This window comes from Ambystoma mexicanum, chromosome 7q (assembly GCF_040938575.1).
Source record: "Ambystoma mexicanum isolate Mex_15411 chromosome 7q, UKY_AmexF1_1, whole genome shotgun sequence".
In the NCBI taxonomy this organism is placed as follows: Eukaryota; Metazoa; Chordata; class Amphibia; order Caudata; family Ambystomatidae; genus Ambystoma; species Ambystoma mexicanum.
Window position 1 is genome coordinate 591,492,050 of NC_090941.1, and position 25,016 is coordinate 591,517,065.

Genomic DNA, 25,016 nt, shown 5'->3' on the forward strand with positions numbered 1-25,016 from the left:
CTATACCCTTTCAAGCCCAGATCGTATATTGGGACTTAAGTAAAGTGCCCTAATCTGGACTCAGTGGTCAATGATACCCCAAATGACCCTAGTGTCAGCAGTGCAAAGTCCCTTTTCAGCAGTGGAAATTCACTTTGAACCCAGCAAATATTCCATGAATCGGGCCCTAAACTTTGTCTTGAGGAGTGGCATAATCGTATCAGTATTGTCAGTATTGAGCCTCAATTCACTTCATGTTTTGCGTGCGTAGCTCGCCTACTCGGGCCCTATTCACAATCCACAGCTGAAAAAATTCAGTGCCGCTTTTTCTAGTTGGACAATTCAGACGAATGTGTGGGTCTCCTCATTCACAAAGGTGACTTGTCCCTGTCTCAGCAGCCATCACCCCAAATAATGCACTCACATCCACCTATGATTACATTCGTGTTGATCATGCATGCCCAATAGTGATCTATGACCGATTTCCAGCACGTGAAAGTGTATTTCACTTGGAAGGACAGTTGAGGGAAAAAACAGGATGACATTTTTAAAAATGGAAAAATGCATGTATCTCTGTTTAAGGGGGAGCTATGCTATTGGAACATAATATTTTCAAGCGTCTCCTGCACAGAATGGCAATACTTATCATTTCCTGTATTGAATATCACCCTTGACAGTGCCAAAGGTTCACAGGTGGAAGCTTTGCATTTTTCTCACTTGTGAACCAGAGTGCACTTTATAAATGCACGAAAACTCTCCCTCCAGCCACCTTGTTTTGGAAATATCATAAAAAGAGACAAACGCAACTGAATTCTGATACTTTTGTGAAAAGTTACTTATTGTGTTCACTCAAATAAAGGTGATGCTCTAACCCGAACAAAGGTTCTGAGATTGAGTCCAAAGATTTTTATTTCCTCAGAGAACTTTAGCCTATTTTTTTTAAATAGGAATGGAAAAACTACACCTCCCAGAATGCAAAGAAACATAAACAGGTCTTTATAAGTTACTGAAACCAGATATAAGACAACATGACAGCTCTTAGATACATGACCTCCTCTTAGAAAAGAAAATGTATACATCAAAATATAAGGGGCCTAATTTACAGGAGTGTTTTATAATGGCAAAACCCCATTGGAAAACGCTCTGTGAATAAGGCCCCAATTCTACAAAACAGCATTACAATTACAATATTTCCCTCAAAACAGTGCATACTGAGCTATAAAGATGAAACAAATGTAAAAAATCAATGTTTTTCATCGTGGTGAGGAATTGAAAATCACCTAGAGATAATTGCATCTATATGTGACGTAATAAGGGGTTACCAAAATCTGTGACGCTCGGACAAGTTCTTGACATCTCCCAGCAAAATAATATGCTGAAGCAAGTTTGCAACACAGAAGGAGCATTTGTACGGTAGGATTCAGTAATCACGTGACACATGACTCAGGCAAGTTAACAACAGACCCTAAATAGGATGCACACAATTACCAACGTTTTAATGTCCTTTTTACTAACATGGGAAGCCCTAATCTAATGGTATTTTTGTACAACAGTGTCACTCCCATTTTCTAGTACAAGATGCATGCTGACTTGCAGTAGGTTTTATTTCTAATATTTTAATCGATGACCTATTGAAATAGGTGAATCCCTACGTATTAGAAGGGAGACCACCTGAGTCGCAAATCACTTACTAATTAATAGTTGCTGCTCCTTTATTCTTGCAAACATCACGATGTATGCTGATGATTTTAATCACTCATCCATCCGATGTAGAAGAGAGGTTGTAGGATTAGAACAAGGCTTCTTTAAACAGATACATAATCATAATCACCATGTCTCCAGAAATCATTGTTTTAATTAATATTCTGGCAAGCTTCCTTTAATCTGATGAAACATCCACCACTTATCAGTCGGTGAGTATGCGTTACGAGTAAGACATTCGGAAAATACAATTTCAAAATGTTATTATACACGGTTCTGGCATGTCACTCTACAGATACTTATCAATAACAGTTATGGATTCCTATTCATCATCTCATTGATTCTGCCATGTGTTTTTGAATGTTGGCCTAAATCTCAATGTTTGAATCAGTAGTTTTCTAAAAATCAACTTGGAGGAGGGGGCCAGGCAGCTGACACATTCAGTACTTTCAACGATTCAGGCCCCTGAACAGGTTGAGCTTCCAAGGAAATTGGTTCAGCAAAGGATGATTCATTTAATTGTATTAACGTTGGACCTCAACAAATCTCAAATGTTTAATTTCCAATTACAGTTTATGGGATCCTGCGTTCTTAGGGTTCCTCAGAGTGCACAGGAAAATTGCCCTAAACAATGCTTACACAAGAAATGTCCATTGTATTTGAATTCACCATGGAGCATATAGCTTATGACAGATCACATATAATTTAGACAGGGTTCTTTTAAAAAAAAAAAACACTTTTATAATCGTTAAAAGGAATAGGATCGTCATCATCATATGATTTATCTTGGCATTAGCCATCAAAGCAGGCATTCAAATTCAATTGTGATAAATTAACAAACATATATACAAGTAAAGTTATAAAATATGAAATGCACATGGAATAAAATCTAATGTGACCATCAAATTACAAGAACACATATTTCATATCTTATAGATCTAAAAATATAATAAACAAAATTATTACAATATAGAGCCAATACATGCAGATCAATGATTATTCCAATATTATTCTGATACCTATTTGTTTATATTTGTTTATATACTGGATACCTATACTCAAAGAAGATAGTCAAAATCTGCTGTCTATGTGTAATGCACGTATTAAGGAGTGCAGTTTGATCGCTCATAGGGCCTCATTACGACCCAGGCGGTAAGTTACCGCCTGGGCCGTGACTTTACCACCATGGCGTAAACTATGTTTACGCCATGGTGGTTGGCGGACTTACCGCCCCATTCCGAGTTTGGCGGGGCGGTAAGTCCCCAATCCCCATTTACCCTTCCCCATTCCCATTTTTGCCCCATAGGGCATAATGGGAGTGGGGAAGGCGTTAATTACGCCACCGTAAATTACGGTGGCGTAATTAACTCCATGGTCCCTTAGTGCCATGGATTTTGACACCTGCTAAAAGCAGATGTTAAATCCGCCATGGCGCTAAGGGACCTCGTACTCAGGCGGTAAGGGTCGGCGCTGTTTACGGCGCCGTAAACCCCTTACCGCCTGAGTTGTAATGAGGCCCATAGTCTAAGGTGTGATAGAATGATTATCAGACATACAACTTCATTCAATATCATTTTTCATAACTTTTGATTCGATTAATCCGGGCATGGTGGATATATGGTTAGATGACATAGCGAGGACCATCCCAGAACTTTTGCAGTACACCATAGCAGCCAGTACATTACATATTCCTGCTTCAATAAATCATACACAGGGCAAATGAAGATGAAATGAAGCTCCATCTCGCTCTTATCTAGACTCTCTGTGGTAGTCGCACCCTATTTATAAGTGTAGGTGGCTAGCTCTAAAAGTGCCTAACCTAAACTTAAAGATTCAAAGATTCAAGTACAAGCCAATGCAGGTTTAATCTGATCCAGATAGGGCTCATAGCCACATTTCTGACCCCAACATTCTCTAAGGGATCGCAAGTTCAGGCTCCATCATAGCACACCTTCAAGGGCTTTTTGTTGCCTAAAATCTACCAATAGACGATTCTTAGTTGCGAGATTATATCTCAGATTGATTAGCCCATTCTCTAGACTAGCCCAGCTCATGCAATAGACCTTTGTTTAAACCAAGGTAAAGTGCTCACTTAATTCCGTGCTGGAACATCCCCCATTGCTTTCCTAAATACTGCAAATAATAGTGTAGACCAGAGACAATGCCAAATGAGCAAAATGACAACTTCATAGCTAATATAAGAAAGACCTATTTCCTCATGAAGTGGGATGGTGCGGGTACTACTAGGTAATTGAGTACACTTTTCAGGAATGTATTTTCTGATATATCAATGGTTTGATATGAGTGTGTCCCCAGATTTCTATACCATAGATTGCTGCCTGTTGAGCTTGTAAATTATATATGTCCTGGAATGGTTTTAGCACACCATCACCACAGGATTTCATAAATCTGCCCGTTGCCGGACTATGCCTAGATCGGTTAAGCTTTGACTTATCTAAATGGTGTGCCAGGTTCATTCCTCTGTAAACCTAACTCACAAGTAGTCGAAAGTAGTCACCTGCTGAAAGGCAGCTTGACATGTTTAGATCTAGTTGGTTTAAAGGCCATACATTTTGTTTTACTCAAGTTAATTACCAAGCCTTGGGTTTTACCGAAACCATAAAATAGGTCAAGCTGTTTCTTTAGCGATGTCGGGGATGAAGGACACCAAAGCAGCATTGTCTGCAAAAAAAAGGCTGGATATTTGACTTGAGCCAGCTGTCATGTGGGTCAAGAGGGTTTCAATATTACAATTAATATATAGATTAAATAGAGTGGGCACCAGGACACAGCCCTGGCAAACACCCTTCTGTACTGCAAATGGTTATGTTGTTCCCCCACTACCTCCGCCTTGTACCACAGCCTCATTTCCAGCCTATAAAGATCTAATAGCATTAAGTATGGCAGTGGGGATCCCAATCAAAACATCGCAAAATGTATTTCTTGCAACTTCATCAAATGCCTTTTGTAAATCAATCAATGCTACATAAAGTGCCATGTTGCATAGAGCGACATTTTTCAATATTATAAGATAAACAACCTCAATACGAGTTAGGTGGGGTGGGTAAAATATGGCGTTAATACCATTACTGCTGCATTATTGCACCTCCCAACTACATTTTTGGTGGAAAGTTGGAGGATTCAAATCCACCTTAGAGCTGGAGGTAAATCCGCTACATTTCTACCAAATTCCAGAGGAATACCCCTGAAGTAATTCCACCGAAATCCTCCATGGAGTCCTATGGGCTTTAAATGGGGACTAACACCACCAGCTGTAATATCGCTGGACCAAGTGGCAATAATGGCAATACAGTTTTGTGGTATCTCGGCAGATTTACCAGTGAGATACCATTAAATTTATAATGATGTCTAAAGTCTAAATATTCGATTAGATGTTTTTACCCCAGACTTAAATCCCACTTGAAGATGGTTAATCTTGCTATTCTTGAGAACCCAATCATTAAGACGTTTGAGTAATTCTCTTGTGAATATTCTACCCGCTACAACCAATCAGAATTTTTCGTCAAAAGTTTGCTGGATTATTTCGCACACACATTTTACATATCAGTATTATCTCTGCCTTCCTCCATGAGTCAGGTGTTTTGACTGTAAGCAGAACATCATGGAATAATTGTAATAAAAAAAGGCCCCAAACTAGAAATGCAGATTTTAGTAGGTCAATAGGGTTTAAAACTGGACGTTGTGCTTTGTTGCTCTTTTGCAGAACCAAAGCCCTAGTAACTCCCCACAAAATAAGGCTCAATACTTTGTTAGAGAGCTCACAAACAGAATCATCCTTATGTACCAACGAGAACACCCTCGCTTCAGAATATAGTCCTTCATAGAAGTCAATCAACTCCTAATCTGGGATATTCCCTAGTTGTGTGTTAGAATCTTCAAATGCCCTTGTGGCTACCAACTTCCAGAATGTAACTGTAAACATCTAGTGATGCCTGAGCAAGATCCAACCACATGGTTTAATTATATTTAGTACTCAGCGAGGGACAATGAGCTTGTTACAAGCAAGCTCATGACAATGAGCTTGTTACAAGCAAGCTCATTGGCCCTAGCCGGCGCGATACCTGACCGGGAATCCGTCCCCCCACAACGTTCCCTCCCGGCAGGGGAGGGGGTGGTGTGGTAGCCACTCATCTAACCTTCACTGCCTGGCCATAGAGATTGTGCGGAAACTTTGAGTAATGAGTCACGGATATGAGATTTACTTTTATTCCGGTTCATTTTACCACTTTATTTCGAAAATGTGTCATTAAAGCAAATACCAATGCAATTACCTAAGAAGCAGGATGCATGGTGCAAATTCATCATTCGTCATAGGAGCACTTCATTAATCTTTTTTAAAAAGGCACATGGAAATGATTTTCACAAAATGGGTCTGAACATGAAACTGTTTGATTTTATTAAAAGGAGGGTTGGTCGTGATAGTGGTGGCCCAGATTCACTATCTTTGCTGGAACAGGATGCAAAAAAAAAACAACACTGTGTCACATGATATAGGCAAAATGGTCAGCATGAAAGCAGCTGATGAACAAATGGGGCCGGTGTGTAGAATAAGGCCTGGACTAGTGCCTTGCAACTCATCCGCCCTGGACATGCAAAGTGTCATGTGTGCGTGTACCAAAACCTAGCTATGCATTGCTCACCTGAACCTTTATCGGTGAGGGATAGCGGGCGGCACATCCACCAGGTGGTTGGAGTTATGCGTTGCAACTGACAGGCTTTAAAATATCTTTCATCTGGGTAAATGCATTCTTACATTATATTGCCATACTTGTTTCAGGCTGCATGGCACCTCTGTCTACCTCGCGCATTCCCCTTTTTGTTACTAAGGGATTCACCATGGGATGTGCTTAACACTCCTGCCCTTTCCTGAAACCATAGACATGAAAGGAGGCCAAAATGGCATGTACAAAAACAAGATGGCGTGTATTTTCTGTTTTCAATTGTCTGTTTTCAGAAAGGCACCTCAGATAATCTCTGGTCAGGTTTTCTCCTCCCTGACCTTAACGCTCCAATGCATGATGTTCAATCTAACCTGCCCACAATCATTTCTGTCCTATGTGTTTGTCGCGTCACCTAGCTCTGTAATGTGCTACTGCCATCATCATCAGCCTGCTACTTTCATTCGCTCCCTAAATTGTATTGCACCCGACTCAGGATTGCCTCGCTGACTGTGCATGTCTCAGGCCGTGTCGCACATATCCTCCATTAATGAATAGTACACACACAATAGAAATAACTGTTGATGCTGTTGAGCGAAAGAACAGTAACAAAGTCCTATGTTTCGAAAGTCTCTGCTCACATTTTATTCAATTACTGCGTTCATTCACGAGACAAAATGTTCATACGTTTCACGCACCAGATCTTTGAACATCATCTCGACTACAATGAGATTATCTCAGCATTACAGTTTACTGTGATAAGGATCATCACTCTCTTACATAATATTTTTCCAGTTTCACAAACCTCCCATTTTTTGGTGGAGTGCCCCTTTGATTTACGTAGAATTTCAAACTGGTTGATACCTTTCGAATATTTATGACTATTTAAGCTATTTCAATGTAATATAGTGTTAAACAGAAAGTATACAGTGCACTTAAAACTCTACACTCTCAAAAGCACCTTTGCTGCCATCCATTGTGGCAGAATTAAACCTGAGATTTAAAGTTTAGCAAAACTATGGCTGCTCACTTTCTCACTGTAAACATATTTGCCATTAATTCCAAAAAGAAAACACACAATACCATCATAATATGAAAGCACCTACATTGTCATATTAGGCGACTTAGGCTGCCTCTTGCCTCCCTTCGCCCTCTGCAACTAATCCAGAATAGGGCTTCAAGACTTATCCTTATCCTCAAGCCCAGCAACTGCATCTCTCCAGCCCTAGAATCTCTCCACTGGCTCCTGGTGGCTGCAAAATCAAATTCAAGACCCTCTGCATCATGCACAAGGCTTTCTGGGCCCTGGGACCCCGCCATATCCAACTTTCTCTCCCTAAATACCTCCTTGCCAGTGTCCTTCGGTCCTCTAGCTCCAACTCTCTGCAGATCAGATGTTTCTCCAAGCAGAGAGTCGGAGGTAGATCTCTTTCATCGGCAGGAGCTTCCCTCTGGAATGGCCTTCCTGCCCCTCTCAGACTTGAGCCGGATCTCCTTAAGTTCTAGAAACTTCTCAAGACTTCCCCTTTCTCCGCCTCTTTCATTCCCCCCTACCCTGCTAATGACCCCTGCCACTGCAACTCGCACCTGGTCCCTTATGTGCCTCACACAGACCAGGCCCTCCTCGTCCAGCCTTTACCCTCACTAACCCTCAGGCACAGCCTGATTCTTGTCCACCCCGTCCTCACGCTATCTGACCTTTAACCATGGTTTCCCTTGGCACTTGCCCTACTGGGCTCCCCGCAACACTTGCCTTGCCCCTGGAACCCTAGCCTTCCTCCACTTCTCCCTCCCCCTTCTGTTATCCCAGTCCTTCCCCCTGACCTTCCCCCATACACTTATTTATTAATGCACTTGCATGATCCGAATGTCACAAGGCTTAGTAGGACCATTTATTGTTGTTGTTTCTCCTCTGCCTCCCCCTCCTGCACCCCTTCTGCCCCTGTCTTGTGGTGCCTCAAAACACTTGTGTATAGTCGCCTTGTAAATAACCAATAAACAAATAAATAAATAAATACAGACTTCTCACATACATCAAGCAATCCAAGACATACTTACAATTTGTTGGGGCTCATATGGGTTATATAGTTCATATACCTCTTGAGATTGGTTACTCCTGTGCTTTTAAAAACGTATCAATCTCAAATATACAGAGTCTGTTGGACAAGTAAAAGAATGGGTTAAAACGTCTACAAAATGAACCTGTTAAAACTGTGTGATCTGTAGGAACGATCTGCTGTTTGAGGAGGAGGGGTTGGACTGCCGGCAAGTTTAGGTAAATGGACAGTGCAGCAGAATCTATCAAAAGAATTAATTCGATAAATTCCCAATACATTCTTGTGATGTCTGCAATGACATAACTGTGAAAGCAAGCAGATTACGTTTGTGAGTCATTGGGACTCATTCCGAGTTCGGAGGTAACCACGCCGCTATTTGCGGCATGGCTGCCTCCAAACTCGTCCAAACTCTGGCCTGGTCAATGGAGTAATTACCGGTCCGTTCCGAGGTCGGAGGGACCGGTAATTCCCCATTCACCAGGGCCATTCCCCATTCCCATTTGAGCCCCCATAGGGCTCAATGGGAAGGGGGAAGGCGGCAATAACGGTACCGTAAATCACGGTACCGTTATTGACCCCGGAGACCCTTTGCGGGTCCCGTCCTTAACGCCTGCTAAAAGCAGCCGTTAAGGAAGGACCCGCAAAGGGAACTCGTAGTAGGGCGATAAGGGTTTAACGGCACCGTTCTCGTTACTGGTGACCTTTAACCCTTACCGCCCTACTCGGAATGAGGCCCAATGTGTTCTGAAAATTATCAAATAGTTAATTTTGGGTTGCAACTATTAAATATTGAAATTCGATTTACTACAACAACTTATATGATGTTCCTTCGCTGATAATTACCATGCCTGGTTTGCATACTGATTTGCGCTTGTGTCATGACTGAGTTAAGAAATGTGTACTTCTATTCCGAACAGGAAGTCATGAGAAATCTGGTGAAGCGATATGTTGCAGCAATGATCAGGGATGCTAAGACTGAAGAGGGACTAACAGAAGAAAACTTTAAGGTACTTTTTCCAGTTTCCTAAATCTTGAGTGTGCGCAGCATGCATGTGTCACAAGGAATGTTATGCAGATAGAGATGAAAGATCTTTTGACATTGAATAAAAAATACCCAGCTCTATTAATGCTTGATAAAGAGATTGGGCCTCATTACGTCTGTGTCGGTAAGGCAACAACGGCACTGGTAGTGCTATCGGAGCTGTTGTTTCCATGCGGCCACATTACAAGTTGTGCTCGCCGGTGCCGCTCTGCACGCCTGGTCAGACCAGGCATGCAGAGCGGCACCCGCGAGCAGAACAGGATGGTAGCAACGGTACCGTCAGGAACGTTACAGCTGATACCATCTTCCACATTCCCATTAAGCCCTATGGGGGCTTAAATGGGAATGGGGACGTACCAGCTCCGGGTCCCATGCAAGGGGAATTACCGGGGTCGCCAAGGTCGGAATGGCCCGGTAATTCCCCTTTTGCGGGACACAGTGCCGGAACCGAGTTTGGGGGTAGCCATACCGGTATAAACGGCATGGCTACCTCCAAACTCGTAATGAGGCCCATTCTCTTCTTACAGCTCACCAGAATGCAGAGCGCGTGCTTGAACACACTGCATATTTTTATTCTAAGTTTGCCGGTCCGGAAATAGTTTGGTGGTGGAGTGGTCGGATTTACCTGCAGTTCCCCTAATTCGAGAACCCCACCACCACTGCAAAATGTCAGTATAACTGGCACTGGTGTTACTGGCACCGGTAACACCGGCAATTCCCCTCATGGAATCCTATTGGACTCCGTGGAATGGGGAATACCAGCACTTATTGTCACTTGTAATCTGTCAGTAATTCCGGCAGATCAAGTGGCGATAACGGTATTACCATCTGGTGGTTTCCCACTGCATTTACCAGCGGGATACCACCGGACATGTAATGTGGCCCTATGAGTCACTTAAATGCAGAAGAAATAGTAAGGTTAAAAACTGTTAATATTGTTTATCTAAAACTGTGTTACATAACACAATATTTAAATGTATTTTGTGTAAAAACAAAACATTCTGATGACAACAGAGTCTATAAAAAAGAGTAAGGCAGTTGCAGTTTGGGAATACTGATATCCACTATCTGACGCCGATAAGCTACTATGTTCAGATTTGAGAGGCGACCCCAGAAAACAAGGGGAAAGTGGTCGGGTCAAATATTTTTTTTAAGCAGATACACGTGTCATACATTTCCTGCTGCAATTTTGAAAGCCATGGAACAGATCCTTCTAATTGATTGTTAAAGCTCAACATCTCAACTTTGGAGAAGGCTGTGCAGAGTGCATGCAATTATAAAATACTGAAGCATGTGGCTCGAGCAATAATGTCTACAATACATATTGGGTGCTGTTAACTCTGGTTCGCTCGGTATGCAATCCGGCAAACATGGTTTCAATGAATTCAGATGGGAAGTAGACATCTGAGTAGAGTTCAGAACTGAAGTTGGCTGTGTAGTCTTGAAGTCTGTGGCAACATTTGAGGATTGTACTGGGGAAGGATGTGTCCCTTGTTTTTACAAATTTGCTTGAGGGAAGAATGCTGACCAATTCTGCCACGCTGGTGCTGCTAGTTTATTTACAGGAGGCAAGCGTGAGCTTATGCTGGATACGTTGGTTTAGAGCAGGAATCTGATACTTACAGCTGTGCAGATTTCATGCACTATGACTCCCTTGATTCCTCATATTGGCTATACTGGTTGGGGCTGATGGGAGTTGTAGTTCAAAACATCTGGAGATCCATGGGTTGAAGACCCCTGATGTAGAGTGATGCAAAATGTGTGGGTGTTGCAGGACATGTTGGTGAGGAGCTTCCACTTGGAGCAACTCTAGGCTCTGGAATATTGCTTAGGGAACCATCTGATTATGCAAATGGTATGGACACATTGTTCTGAGTGCAGTGATAGAATATACACTGACAGGATTATTGCGTATCTATTAACCCGTATACGTTTTAAGGACCCATGACAGGTGTTGTGCTTTATCCAGTGAAAGGCATGGTTTAAAAGTCTTTATTCATCTACCCCCTTGACTAATTCCTCCCCCAGCACACGCACACTGTGGACCGAGACTGATGTGGCCCAAAACGGACTGGAGTGATGAGGTTCAGGGATAGCCACGCATATGCTCTACCCAATTCATGACATATGCATGCGTTCTAAGGGCGAAAATACACACCTTTTTTTCAGGCCCATACATGCATTCAAAGGGTATTCAAATAGTTAATATATGCACTTTCTATGCGACCACATGTACAAGTATAAACATTGTAATAGCCTGTGCGATAAATGATAAATTAACTACTGAGGTCAGTCACAGGGGTTGGACTAATGCTGTCTTATGAGAAAGATTTCAATTTGGGTTTTATCGTTTCTGACATAGGAAGCTATCCAATGAAGGAACACGACTCAGACAGAAAATGCAGTTTAACAACATGTTAAATGTTAGTGGCCAGGAGGATCCCACTGTAAGGAGACATTTCTGAGAGGAATACTGTAGCGGCAATGTACACTACTGCATGTAGCAGAGAGCAGAAACTGCAGTATGTCTGAAATGCTATAACACCACACTAATCAGAAAGAGTATTTCCCGTACACGTTTACGGTTACCGCCATATTCATAATGAGCTTGCAGTGCTCTACTTTAGAAGGGCTATGCAGTTAGATACAAACCATTCACGTTTCTGTTTCATGCACTATTTCATGCATTACTGTTTCATGCAATATTGCATCTATTTGCCATTCGTATCATTAATATATGTATTGATGGGCGTGGCATTCTTGAACAGTAGGTCGGTTTTCTTTTACTTAAAACAAATTGATATTTACTATTATGAATGAAAGAATCGAAATTTAGGGACCACAAACACAGGCTGGTATTTGGCTGGATTTTTTTTTGTAAGCACTCTAATGTAATTCGATATGGCATTTGTTTAGTGCCAATTCCCCATTGTTATGGCCTCAAGACACTCTTGGTGAATGCCCCTTGGGGCCGAAGTCTGTGGTATGGGAGATTCCTCATAGGAGTTTAAAATGTGTGTGTGCATTTTAGACAGCACAAAGGTGGATAGGGGTGGGTAAGTCCCTACTAGCGACCTATATCGAGCTGGCATGTGGATGGGTGTCCAGCTCGACCGAATTTCGTCATGGGACTTAACTGTATTCTCATGGCAGAAGTGTTGTGTGATATGTTGTCACGTAGCGTGTGATTGTAGATGAGTGTGGGTGGGTGGCAGCGTCTATGGCTATCTTCCATTGACATGGAGTGTGATACTTACCCACGTGTCCAGGAAGGTTAAGTGTTTCTGCAGGAGTCCTTTCTCTGCGTTGCTCAGTACATTATTCAAGGGTCTCATTACTCTACACGCCAAATTGACAGGTGGCTAAATTAGCACAGGAAGCGGAATGGGTTAGTCAGGATGCTGAGGGGAAAAGCTAGGGCTTGAGGGCCTTGAGGAAGGCCAGGTGATCTTCTTTGCGGAAGATGGTGAGGGGGATTGCGCTCCATATTGTGGGAGCCTGTATGGAAAAGGAGAACCCCCCCTATTCTAGTCAATTTGAAGGGGGGAGGACAGCAACATCATTTCACCAAAATAACAGGGGTGGTGGAAGTGACAGCACATGGCCCTTGACCTCTGAAGACATCACAGGAAATGATTTAATTCGACCCCACCCAAAGTGAAATCACGTGAAGTGATGAAATACGACCTTTCACCCCTTGACAAAACAGGAAGTGGCATGTGATATACATTCCATACAAGAATGGATCACCATATGTATCATCAATATCAGTGTGTATAGGCCCATATTACCAAATTACTGTGAACGCAAGCAGGCGTCCAAGGCCAAGTGATAATGATGTGTTATTTTATAGCACTTACTATAAAGGGCTTTATATAGAACAAATATAAATACAATATCACTCAAACTGTGTTGGTACTCATTTATCAACCGCATAAGGATGAAAGGCTGATTTGGCTTTCCCGGGATTCGAACCTGCAACCTGCAGACCACACACACATTGCAGCAGCAAGCGCTAAACCCCCTGAACAATTTTACCGGCTATAGCTAGCTTACCAGCTATAGTAAAATTAGCAATTTCATGTCTGAATGTTCTCAAAGTCAGAAAGCAAATTACACTCTGTAGTGGATACCATTAAACTGGTAACTCAGATTTAACAGTAGGCCAGTTCATCTGTAGGTCTGGTGCAAAGTTGGCCAAAATGTCAAGCCTGCGTGGATCTACTTTTCAGGCTTCAGAGTAGCACAGGAAAAGCAGAACACTCACACAGCATCCCGTACGCTGGGCACTCGTTACCTCCTACATGCAAACAAACATCCTAAAAAGCATGCCATGGAGATAGGAAAGATAGACACGTTACAACAAAGCATTAATTGTGGTACAATTACAAAAATCAAGGGCCACTTTATGTGCTATGGTCAAACATTTCTACACTGTACAAAAGCTTTTGGGCACAAGGATTTTGTCAAGTGACTGAGCAAACCGAGGTGGAATGTCTTGTGATGATCATAATAGAGACAATGGCAGAAAATACATGCTATAACTGCAACTTGCAAAAAGCATAATACATATGGGCCTCATTACACGGAAGGCAGTAAGGGTTAACGGTCACCGGTAATGGTACTGGTGACCGTTAACCCTTACCGCCTTATTACGAGGTCCCTTTGCGGGTTGGAGAATTTAACGCCTGCTTTTTGCAGACGTTAAAAACCAACCCGCAAAGGGACCCAGGGTGCTAATTACGGTACCGCAATTTGCGGTGCCATAATTAGCACCTTCCCCTTTCCCATTATGCCCTATGGGGCAAAAATGGGAATGGGGAAGGGCAATGGTGGAAGGGGGAATTACCATCCCGCCAACCTTGGAATGGGGCGGTAATTCCCCTTTCCACCAAGGTGGTGCCGGTATTTTACCGGCATGAACCATGGCGCTAATTGCGCCATGGTTCTCCTCCTACCGTGTAATGAGGCCCATAGTCTGAAATGGATGCTTACTCTTATTCTACTCTAAATGCTTTTTGGAGGTGTTTGTCTGCATTGTGAATTTGAGGTGTTTAAGGACAGACTAAATCAGTGAATCACCCCCTGAAGTTTTGCTGAAATAAACCTTTAATGAGTCTAGCAATTTGTTTATAGAATTCCAGAAAGACAAATTCATTGTTATTCCTATTCTTTCTTATTTAGGGTCATTGCTCAAAGTGTCACACTTGTGGAACCCCCTGTTTTTTTAGAAGCCTGAACAAGAAAGCCAGCCACTCTAGACACAAAGAGGCACATATCCAAAGCCCAGAAGCTTCAATTTGTAAAAATAAAAAGAAAACAAAATAATTTTTTTAGGGCTGGTAAGGGAGACCACAGGGTTAGCAAGGGAGACCCCAGTGGTCACAGGTGCGACTCCTGGTAACCCCCAAATGACATCCCTGGGGGAGGAAAAGGAGGAATGTGGCGCCTGATCTCAGGTTTCTGTTGGGAATGTAAGGTGTGAGCATGTGTTGTAGGTATTCCGGGCCTGCCTTGTGCTGGGCACAGTGGGTGATGCACATAGCTTTGAAAGTCGACCGTAGCCTGACAGGGAACTAGTGGAGGACACTGCGGGTGGGTGTGATGTGCTTTCTGGGGTTATGGGCTAAGAAGAGACTAGCTGCAGTGTTTTGGACCCTTTTGAGTTTTCTGAGTTGAGATGCAGGGGCTCCCAGGTATAGGCAGTTAGAGTAGTCTAGGTGAGAGAGGATGATAGTCATGATTGCAGTGACTCTGTGAGGGTAGGAAACGTAGTTGAAGATGCATCGGAGAATGGGAAGGTGTAGATAGCATGATTTAGTCACAGAGTTGTTGTGCTGTGAAATTGTCTGATCTGCGCCCAGGTACATGAGTTGGATGTAGTGGGAGGAGAGCCTAGGGAGGATGGTCACGAGGTGGGTTGGGGGAAGGTGACAGCCTTCCTGCGATCATGATTTCCTCTTTTTCCGGGGTTCAAGAGAAGGTGGTTAGCTGTCATCAATTGGTTTATATCTGTGAGGCATGAGGCTGTACAGGAGTACCAATCTTGAAGATGATCTGGGTGTCATCTGCATGGTTTTTATTATTATTTCATTCTTATTACACACAACTCAACCATAGGCCTCGGTGAGCACATTTAAAGAAATACAGACAATGGGCCTCATTACGACCCAGGCGGTAAGTTACCGCCTGGGCCGTGACTTTACCACCATGGCGTAAACTATGTTTACGCCATGGTGGTTGGCGGACTTACCGCCCCATTCCGAGGTCGGCGGGGCGGTAAGTCCCCAATCCCCATTTACCCTTCCCCATTCCCATTTTTGCCCCATAGGGCATAATGGGAGTGGGGAAGGCGTTAATTACGCCACCGTAAATTACGGTGGCGTAATTAACTCCATGGTCCCTTAGCGCCATGGATTTTAACACCTGCTAAAAGCAGGTGTTAAAAGCGCCATGGCGCTAAGGGACCTCGTAGTTGGCGGTAAGGGGTCGGCGCAGCTAACGCTGGCGTTAACCCCTTACCGCCAGGGTCGTAATGAGGCCCAATACAAACAAGAAAAGATCAAGCAGCAAAAAAGGTCAAAAATCCTGAGCATCATAACAGTACTACAGGTATAAATCAATTATTAGAGTTAAAATAAGTGTGTCTATATTGCCTTTTTAAAGTTGAGCACATCAGGCAAGGCACAAAGACATGTTGGTAAGTTGTTATATAGATTAGGTGCACACACATTAAAGTTTGTTCCACCATAGTTTATGAATTTCAAACAGGGAAGATGGAGCTTGCTCTTTCCATTGGATCTCAATGCTCTGGGTACGGGCGCATCATGCAGGCGGCCAGTAAGATAGCTTGGGGCTTTCCCAGCTCGATGCTTATGAGTAAGTGTAAGAATGTTATGTTCTATTCTGTGACAAACTGAAAGCCAGTGAAGTGTTCTTCTTGCCTCCTTAATATGATCCATCCTGCCCAGTCCACAGAAATATCTTATTGCACCATTTTGTATGACCTGCAGGTGTTAAGATTAGTTTTTGAAGTGCCTGCCAGCAAGCTGTTGCAATATTCGATATTCAAGTTGACCAGAGCACCTGCCAAAAAAGTATGATTATTAGTAGATAAGTCTGTTCTAACCTGCTTAATCATCTTGATTGTGTGTGCGCAGGTTGATCTTAGGTGCACTATATGTTTTTTGTCATGGAGAGGTTGGAATCAAAGTACACCCCAAGGGTCTTAACTGATGACACAACAGTTATGATACAATCAGCAATCTTAAACTGTCCATATCTCTCATCTAGCTTGTTCAGGCGTTGTGCAGTTCCAACAATAACAGTTCAGTTTTTCCATCGTTGAGCACAAGAGAGTTCATAGCCATCCATGCCTGAACAAACAAGTAGGTTTTATCATAGATGAGTCAAGATCATAATTACCTGTCAGCTCAAAAATCACCTGTGTGTCATCAGCATGGTTGGAATATGTTACCCTAACACTGTCCAGCAGATCAAATAAAGGACAGGTGTAAATACTGAAAAGTGTTGGGTGTAGACAAGACCCCTGAGGAACACCACAATGAAGTGGAACTGGTGGCGCCTTAAACTCATCGACTGAAAATCTTCAGAACCGAGGAACAAGAAAAAACCCAAACCATGCCAAAGCAGAATGAGAACAATTAATGAGCTTAGTCAACCTCTCTAACAACAAAGGGTGACCGATGAGAACGAATGCTGCAGCTAAGTCAAGAAGCATGAGCATGGCAGTCCTGCCCTTATCAATGATCTCCACCAGGTGAGACCTGAAATCAAGTAGGGGAGTCTCAATACCATGCACTGCCCTGAAAACAGACTGGCGATGACCAAGATGGAAATTGCTTTCAAAGTGTTCCTGAAGCTGCTGATAAGCTGTCTTGTGCAGAGTCTTTAACAGAAACAGAACGTTGGTAATCGGACAGTAGTTTCTACGCAACCTCAGGATCAAGCGTCTCCTTTTTTAAGAGTGGAGTAACCCAGACCTCTTTTAAACACATGGAGCCTCATTACGACCCTGGCGGAACGGGTTAAATGGCGCCGTAAAAGGTGACGGCGCCGTTCAACCTGTTCCGCCACATTACGAGGTCCCCTCGCGGGACACGGGAAACACGCCTGGGAAAACCAGGCTTGCTTACCGGGTCCCGCGAAGGGAAGAGGGAGCAAACAACGGGCCATCTCATTATGGCCCGTTGTTTGCTCCCTCTTCCATTCCCATTCAGCCCCATGGGCTGAAATGGGAATGGGGAAGGACCGTGTCCAGGTCCTTGAGGGAGGAATTACCGGGCCATCCGAACTCGGAATGGCCCGGTAAGTCCTCATTCCGAGGACCCGGACGCGATTTCAGCGGCATCCATGCCGCCAATAGCGGCATGGCTACCGACCGAACTCGTAATGAGGGCCATAATAACTGAGGAGGTCGTAAAGGAGGAATTAACAATGTTGGTAATCAGTGGTGCAAGACAATCAATGGTACTCTTGACTATGATTGCTGGACAGGGGTCACCCCTACAAGAAGTCGGCTTTAGAGTTGACACAACTTCAATTATATTATCAGAAACTTCCTGAAAGTTAAACATTGGTGGGGAAATATTAGTCTCCCTACAGTTATTGTATTCAAGTGATGAAGAAGAGGGAATACCCTGCATGCCATTTTGACAGATTTTGATGTTATGTTGATGTTGCTCTATTTTTCTGACAAATTCCTTCTGGATGTTCAAACACCAACTATCACTCATTGGGCACTAGCTGCCCATGCTATTTTTACCTTCCAATTCCCTAAGAATGGCAAACAACTCCCTCTGGCTAATTTTTGCACCTAGGACTCTATTATCATAGTTTTGCTTTTTGGCAAGTAGAATGCTGCTGCAAGCTGGTACTTATTTGTTGTCTCTTGACAAGGTTGTTTCCGCCAATTTTGTTCACAGATATTTGTATTTTTCTATGCAAAACAACATTGTTGTTAAACCAGGTCTTATGCTTTGCTTCACTTTTTACAATCTTAACTCTTGTGGCGGCTAGTATGTCAATCACCCTGGATGTATCTCCTGGAATTGACCTTCTAAGACATCGACATCGTATGTAGCAGGCTAGGTCATGTGAGTGAATAAGAGCACACAGGGGGCTTAGGTAGAGGTTAGAGAGCAGGGTGATAGGGAGGCACCCCGTGGTACTACATTGGTGACAGGGCAAGGGGTCGAGGAGAAGGGATGGATGTGGGTAATTTGTGATTGGTTAGAGAGGAAGGAGGAAATCCACCTTAATGGTATGTCCTTGATGCTGAGCGAGTGTAGTCTGTCTGTGAAGGTGCAGTGGTCAAGCGTATGGAAGGGCATCAAGAGGTCGAGGATGATGAGTGTGGCACAGCCTTCTGAGTCTGAAGTTCTTTTTCTTTTCAGGTCATTCCAGATGGAGACAAGAGAATATTATGTTCCTCATAGGGGTCTGAAACCGGACTGGGTGGGTTTGAGGAGGAGGTTGGACTTGGTAAAGAGGCAAAGCTGGGAGTAGGCTGTTCAGTCAATTAGTTTGGCTATGAAACAGTTGTTAGAGATAGGTCTGTAATTGGCCGGTCTGAGGGGGTCAAGGAAAGGTTTTTTGAGGAAGGGTTTGATGTACAATGTCTTGAAAGCTGTTTGGAATATGCTTGAGGTAAGGCAAGCATTAATGATAGATCTTGTGATGCTGCCTGCACAGGTTGAGGAGAGGATATTTTTAAGGAGGGTGGGAGGGCATGGATCTTCTGTGGATCCAGGTGGCCGGCTGCAAGCAAGTAGCTTTGGGAATTTAGGTTGTGAAATTTGAGAGGAGAAGAAGATAGGGTGGGTGGTGGGAGCGTTTTTGGGTTTGGACGAGGGTGCAAGCCATCCGGGCAGGCACACTGCTGGTTTGGCGCTGAGAGTGCAGTTTCTATCTACTGCAATGTTGCGTAAGTGGTCCAAGAGAGCATCACAGAGTGCACGGGAGTGGGGGCTGGAGGAGGTGCAGGGAGGGGCTAGGAGTTCTGTTATGATCTTGTGGAGTTCCCTGCTGATGTTGCAGGTATTAGAGATTGTGTTCCAATACGAGTTCTTGGCCTTCCGGATGTCTGGCTTTGATCTGACAGGCGTATGCAGCTTTTTTCTGGGGAGATGGGTCAGCCCACCATCTGAGTTCCAGGGTGTGGTTTGTGTTTTGAGGGATTTCAGAGACAGGGTGAACCATCTGGGGAAGGCCCTTATCTGTGGGAGGAGGATCTGGTGGGGGGAGTGGAGAGCCATTGGTCAAAATGGCAGGTGGAGAGCAGACCTCACTGGAGAAGGAGATTGGGAAGGTAGTTACAATGACATTGTTCCATGAGGGGAAGCGGTGGATAACGAGAAGATGGCTGCCAGGATAAGTAAAACTTCAATGAAGCTTCACATCGGCGCATGGGGTCTGATCAAACAGTTCTTCCTTCACACCTGACCTGCGTGGAAATTAAATTGGGACACACACAAGTAAATCATCACTAAAACACAAAAGTAAACAATCTGTAGTTTTAGACCTGGAAGATTGTGTTTCTCAAGGACATATTTGAAAAAAGGTCCAGGTAACCTTTAATCTGTGCTCCAAGTATGAAAATAAATGTGTTTACTTGCATGGACGTTAAGAGTGGTGGTCAATTCAAATATTGAAGAGAGGCCATGGGCACCCCAAACTACGGACATCCATAGCATTTTGTATATATAAAATCTCCTGGCAACAAAGGTATTCATTTTTTTTATATACCTTAAAACACTACATAGATTCGAGTCTTGAAAGAGTTTCTGTTACAATCTGCATGTGTTAATTCCTTTGCTCTGTGCCTCCATAGACCATAGTTACACTCAAAACATTTCAATAGCTTCACCTCCAAAATATGGTGCTTCAAGCAGTTCCAGCATATTTGGTTGGGGGGCATAGGAAACTGTGTCTAGATTTTTACTTGGAAGGGGCAGCACTTATGTTTTGTGACTAGCATTCTGCCATTTTCTTTCTCTTCACCAATAACATCATAGTTTAGCCGGATCAGGGATGTATCTGATTTATTCATTTAAATGTCCCTTTTATGATTTATGAAATGAAATGATACGATTTGGTATTTATAATGCGCCTTTATACAAGTGGTTCTAGGCGCTACAAGACAAGGAGCGGAGACAGAGAGATGACACGACAAATTATCTTACTAGGCCTTGTGATATTCAGATCATGCAATTGCAACGAGAAGTGCAGCGGAGAGAGTGTCGGGAGAAGTGCAGTGAAGGAGTACAAGGGAAAATGCAGTCAGGACAGTAGGGCTCTGAGTAAGTGTGGGGATGGTAGGGGACTACACGGGGGCAGTCCCAAACCGGAAGCTCTAGGTAAGCAAGAAGGCAGTGCAGAGTGACTGCTTACGGGGGGCAGTGTGGCCCCTATGTGAAGTTGAGGGCAACCACGCCACCAGTCAGGGTGGACAGACAGGCAGATTAGCAGGGGAGAGGGAGAAAGAAGGAAGAAGAGAAGAGTAACGTCTTGAGAAGCCGCCAGAACTTCAGGTGATCCGGCTTAAGCCTGAAAGGGGCAGGGAGTCCATTCCAGAGGAAGGCACCTGCTGAGGAGACAGATCTACTCCCCACTTTTTGTTTGGAGAAGCGTCTGACCCCGCAGAGAGTTTGAGGTAGCTGAGCACAGGGTTCTAGAAGGAAGTTATTTAGGAAGGGATTGTTGGATATAGAGAGGACCATGGCCCCAGAAAGCAGAGGGAGAAGGAGAGAGTGGAGTCAAAGATGACGCCAACATTTTTTGCCTTACAGGAGGGTGAGGGGAGGGGGTCCAAGGAGGGTGGCCAGAGGGAGAGAGGAAAAGCGGGATCAGGGGTCCCAATGAGAAGGATCTCTGTCTTAATGGCATTAAGGCAGAGGTTGTTAGAAGCACACCATCCCTGAATAGCGGATCGACAGTCAGGAATGAGCGAGGAGGGAGAGGAGGCTGAGGGTAGCCTGAAAGAGAGCTCAGTGTCATCCACATAACACTGAAAGTTAGAGGAGAAAGTTGAGATCAGTGCGGCCAGGGGGGCTAGATGGACATTGAAGAGCCAGGGTGAGAAGATAGAGCCATGGGAAACACCACATTTGGAAAGAGAGGTGGTGGAGAGAAGGGACCCAGGTTGAACCTTGCAGGGTCAGTCCAAGAGGAAGGAGGTCAGCCACGCCAGAGCCTGCCCAGTGATGCTAAGGTTCACACTGAGACGGTTCATCAGGGTGACATGATTGACCGAGTCAAAGACAGAAGAGAGGTCAAGGAAGGTGAGGGCAGAGTGAGAGATGGAGTCAAGGTTGGAGAGCAAATCTTCACAGGATTTCAGGTGATCAGTTTCCTTGCCTCTGGCCGATCTGACGGCAGACTGATGATCATGGGGATATCCAGCTGATTCAGTGTATAGGTTTAGCTGAAAGATGGCCAATTTCTCAAGCGGAAACTGGTGTGTCCAGGAGAGTGGAGTAGTGAGAGGCTTATAGAGGGGGATGTCTGAGGAGATGAGAACATGCAAGGTGTGTCGGACTGAGTGTGTCAGTCCAGAGGGAAGAATAGAGAGGGAAAGAGAGTAGCAAAGGTTGCAAAAAGGTCAAAGGCGTCCAGGTGGATGTTGAAATCCCCAAGGAAGAGAAGCTTAGAGGTAGAGGCAAGGAGACAGGAGGAGAGATCAGCCCATTCAGAGAGGAAGAGGGCGACCTGGTCAGGTAGCCTGTAGATGGTGGCCATAGTCAGAGAGATGCCAGGAGAGATAGAGTGCTTGCAACCCAGGCATTCAAAGGAGGAGTAAGCCTGGGTGGAAATGATAGAGGCAGGGACCTACTCAGGAAAGATCAGTGCCACTCCACCTCTGGGCCGGTTGGTCCTGGGTACAGAGAGGATCTTGTAGCCCTTAGGGTGGAGACTGTCAAAAATCGTGACAGAGCTGGCCATGAACCAAGTCTCAGTGAGAGCAAGAACATTCAGATCAAGGTCATTGAGCAGGTGGCAGATGTCAGAGGAGTGTTTGACAGCAGAGCGAGCATTGAGAGTAGCTACGTGGACCAGATGGCCACGTTTGAAAGACTTCTGGGGTGGGGTGCAGGAGAGAGGTACACCCAGTGGAAGATGCAGAGGGGCCCAAGAGAGGGCAGTGATAGAAGGAGGAGGCAGATGGCCCAGAGAAGAGGAAGAGGAGGGAGCCAGAGAAGAGGCAGCGGAGGAGGAGGTGATTGGCAGAGGACCCAGAGCAGTAGAAGAAGAAGTTGACAGAGGACCCAGAGAGGTGGTAGAGCTAGTGCTAGGTGGCAAAGGACCCATAGAGGAGGCAAATGGGAGAACTACAGAGGAGGCAGCATGGTTGGAAGGGTGTGGTAGAGGAGCCAGAGAAGTAGAGGTGGAAGGTGGCTGAGGGGCCAGAGTGGTGGTAGATAGATTAGCAAGAAAAGGGAGGAAGCTGATAAGACGTGAGAAACACCTATTTAGGAGGAGGAGGTTGGGCTGAGTACCCTGGACCATGATGGCCAGATTTAGATAGACATTAATGATGGTTTTGGAAGACAGGAAGGATGCCAAGAGGACCTCCCATCTTATGCCACCGTTATTGGGAGATGAAGAGAAAGGAGAGAGAACAGCCACCATATGTACGGTCCATAGGTCGGGAGAGGGGACGACAAATAGGATGTCGGTAAGAGTCTGTATGGAGGGAGCACTGACGTGGGTGCCAGCGATGGGAAGGCCTGGTTTGGAGACCAGGATGTCCTTCTTGAACGTCTTCCTTCCAGACATCGTGAGAGGGATAAGCTATGTGATAGAAAAGCAGAGAAGATGGGTGACAACGAGAGCACCATAGAGGGGTGTAGGTAGTAAGGAGAGGGAAACGTGAGAGGGAGAAGAGGGAGAAAGCACAGCACAGAGCTACACAAGACAGGATTGACTGGTTGGGGACATAGTGGGGGTGGTGAGACAGAGGGATGCATAGTAGGGAATGCAACAGAGAGGCACACGCACGTAGACTCAACAGTGGGAACAAACACGCACAGGAAAGGGCAGAGGAGGCAGACAACTGGGAGCAGCGGGACTAGAGGGGGGGGGCAAGTGAACAACAACCAACATTTGCCCAAGTAGACGCACAGAGGAGCAGGAACCTAGAAGAGGGGCAAAAGGCCTAGTCGGCACACACAATACCAACAGTAAACACAGAGGTGGACGCTAGGGAGGGTAAAGGGCCTAGGGGGCACAAAAGAAGCAGAATGTAAAGTAGAACCAGCAATAACCAGCAGAAACACAAAGGGGGGCGGACCTAGAGAGGTAAAAAGGCCTAGAGGGCACAACAGAAGCAGAGTGAAGTAACAGCATAGGAGCAAACACACAGAAGGAGAAAAATGCAAAAGAAACAGCAGGGAACACAAAGTGAGACAACGGTGAGAGAGGAAGCCTATTGGGTGCACGGAGACAGTGTACGTTGAGACAAGCGTTTAAGGGAAGTAAGTGCATGGGTAGAGCAGTTTATTAGAGAGCAGTAATGGCTGCTCCCCCTGACCACACCTTTCTTACTGTACGGTCGCTGATGGTAGACGGCTGCACAGTATACTCGCACATGGGGGTTCAACCCCTTCATCAGTAAACACCTGCATCGCACAACAGCGCTCCCTTAGCCTGCAGTTCTTGCTCGTGTCTCCGTAAACGGTTTAAGCTGAGAATGGTCTAGGAGTCGGACCTCAGTCCACCGACCTTCCAACAGACCACCAACAGACTACTTGTCACACCACTTGCTACTCCGCGCAGCGCTGAGTGCTGGAAGTGGGATTATCCAAGGTTAACCAAGAAACACGTCACATTAACGTTTTATCTAAGCTTTTTAAGCACAATGATGAAATGAGGCAGTGATTCAAAGTCGGAAATGGTCCATTTATATAAACAATGGACAATGACTCAGTGGCATTTGATGTGGTCTATTTTAGGCGAAACAAGCTCAAACCCCACTGCTTAAACGTATAATATGTAAACTCTGATTAATGCTAAAAAAGTGTCCTATTCACAGACCTCTACTCCTTAATGTCACACAGGGCAATTGGAAAAGTAGAACATATGTATTAATGACAGATTTGTAGTTTTAGGCCTTTATAAGCCTACAGTACTTGTCAGTGACATGTGTGATCAATGTGCCCTTTGCCGCGATATGATCAGTTGCATCTCGTTCGCATCATACTAATTGGCCCTCATTACGACCCTGGCGGAAATCGAAAAACGATGGCGGAAATGCAATACCGCCATCGAATAGCGCTCGGTGCGACTATGACCCGTCACCGCAAAGTACGAAGCCATTAGCGACACCGTAGTGAATGCCAACGCTAACTGCACCAAGCACGCGCGCGCGCGCCATGCCAAACCGCAAACACCACCATGGTGCAACGGTACGCCAATTCCGACCCTAGCGGACATGCACCTAACGCCATCAGGCATGGCGTAATGTACCATTCCGCCATGGCGAGAAGTACGGCATCGCGAATCAACCGTAAACGGCCCCACTGAGTGCCTGTACACCGC

General features: G+C 44.7%; 1 protein-coding gene across 5 annotated transcripts in view; it reads left to right on the top strand.

Annotated features, from left to right (window-relative positions):
* Positions 1–25,016, top strand: part of TRPC4 (transient receptor potential cation channel subfamily C member 4) — a 1,757,650-nt gene that overhangs the window by 1,693,165 nt on the left and 39,469 nt on the right. For all 5 annotated transcript variants that reach the window (XM_069639399.1, XM_069639401.1, XM_069639402.1 and 2 more), the window contains exon 11: positions 9,334–9,423. In XM_069639399.1, the coding sequence (XP_069495500.1) occupies positions 9,334–9,423 (90 nt within the window). The remainder of the gene's footprint in view (positions 1–9,333; positions 9,424–25,016) is intronic.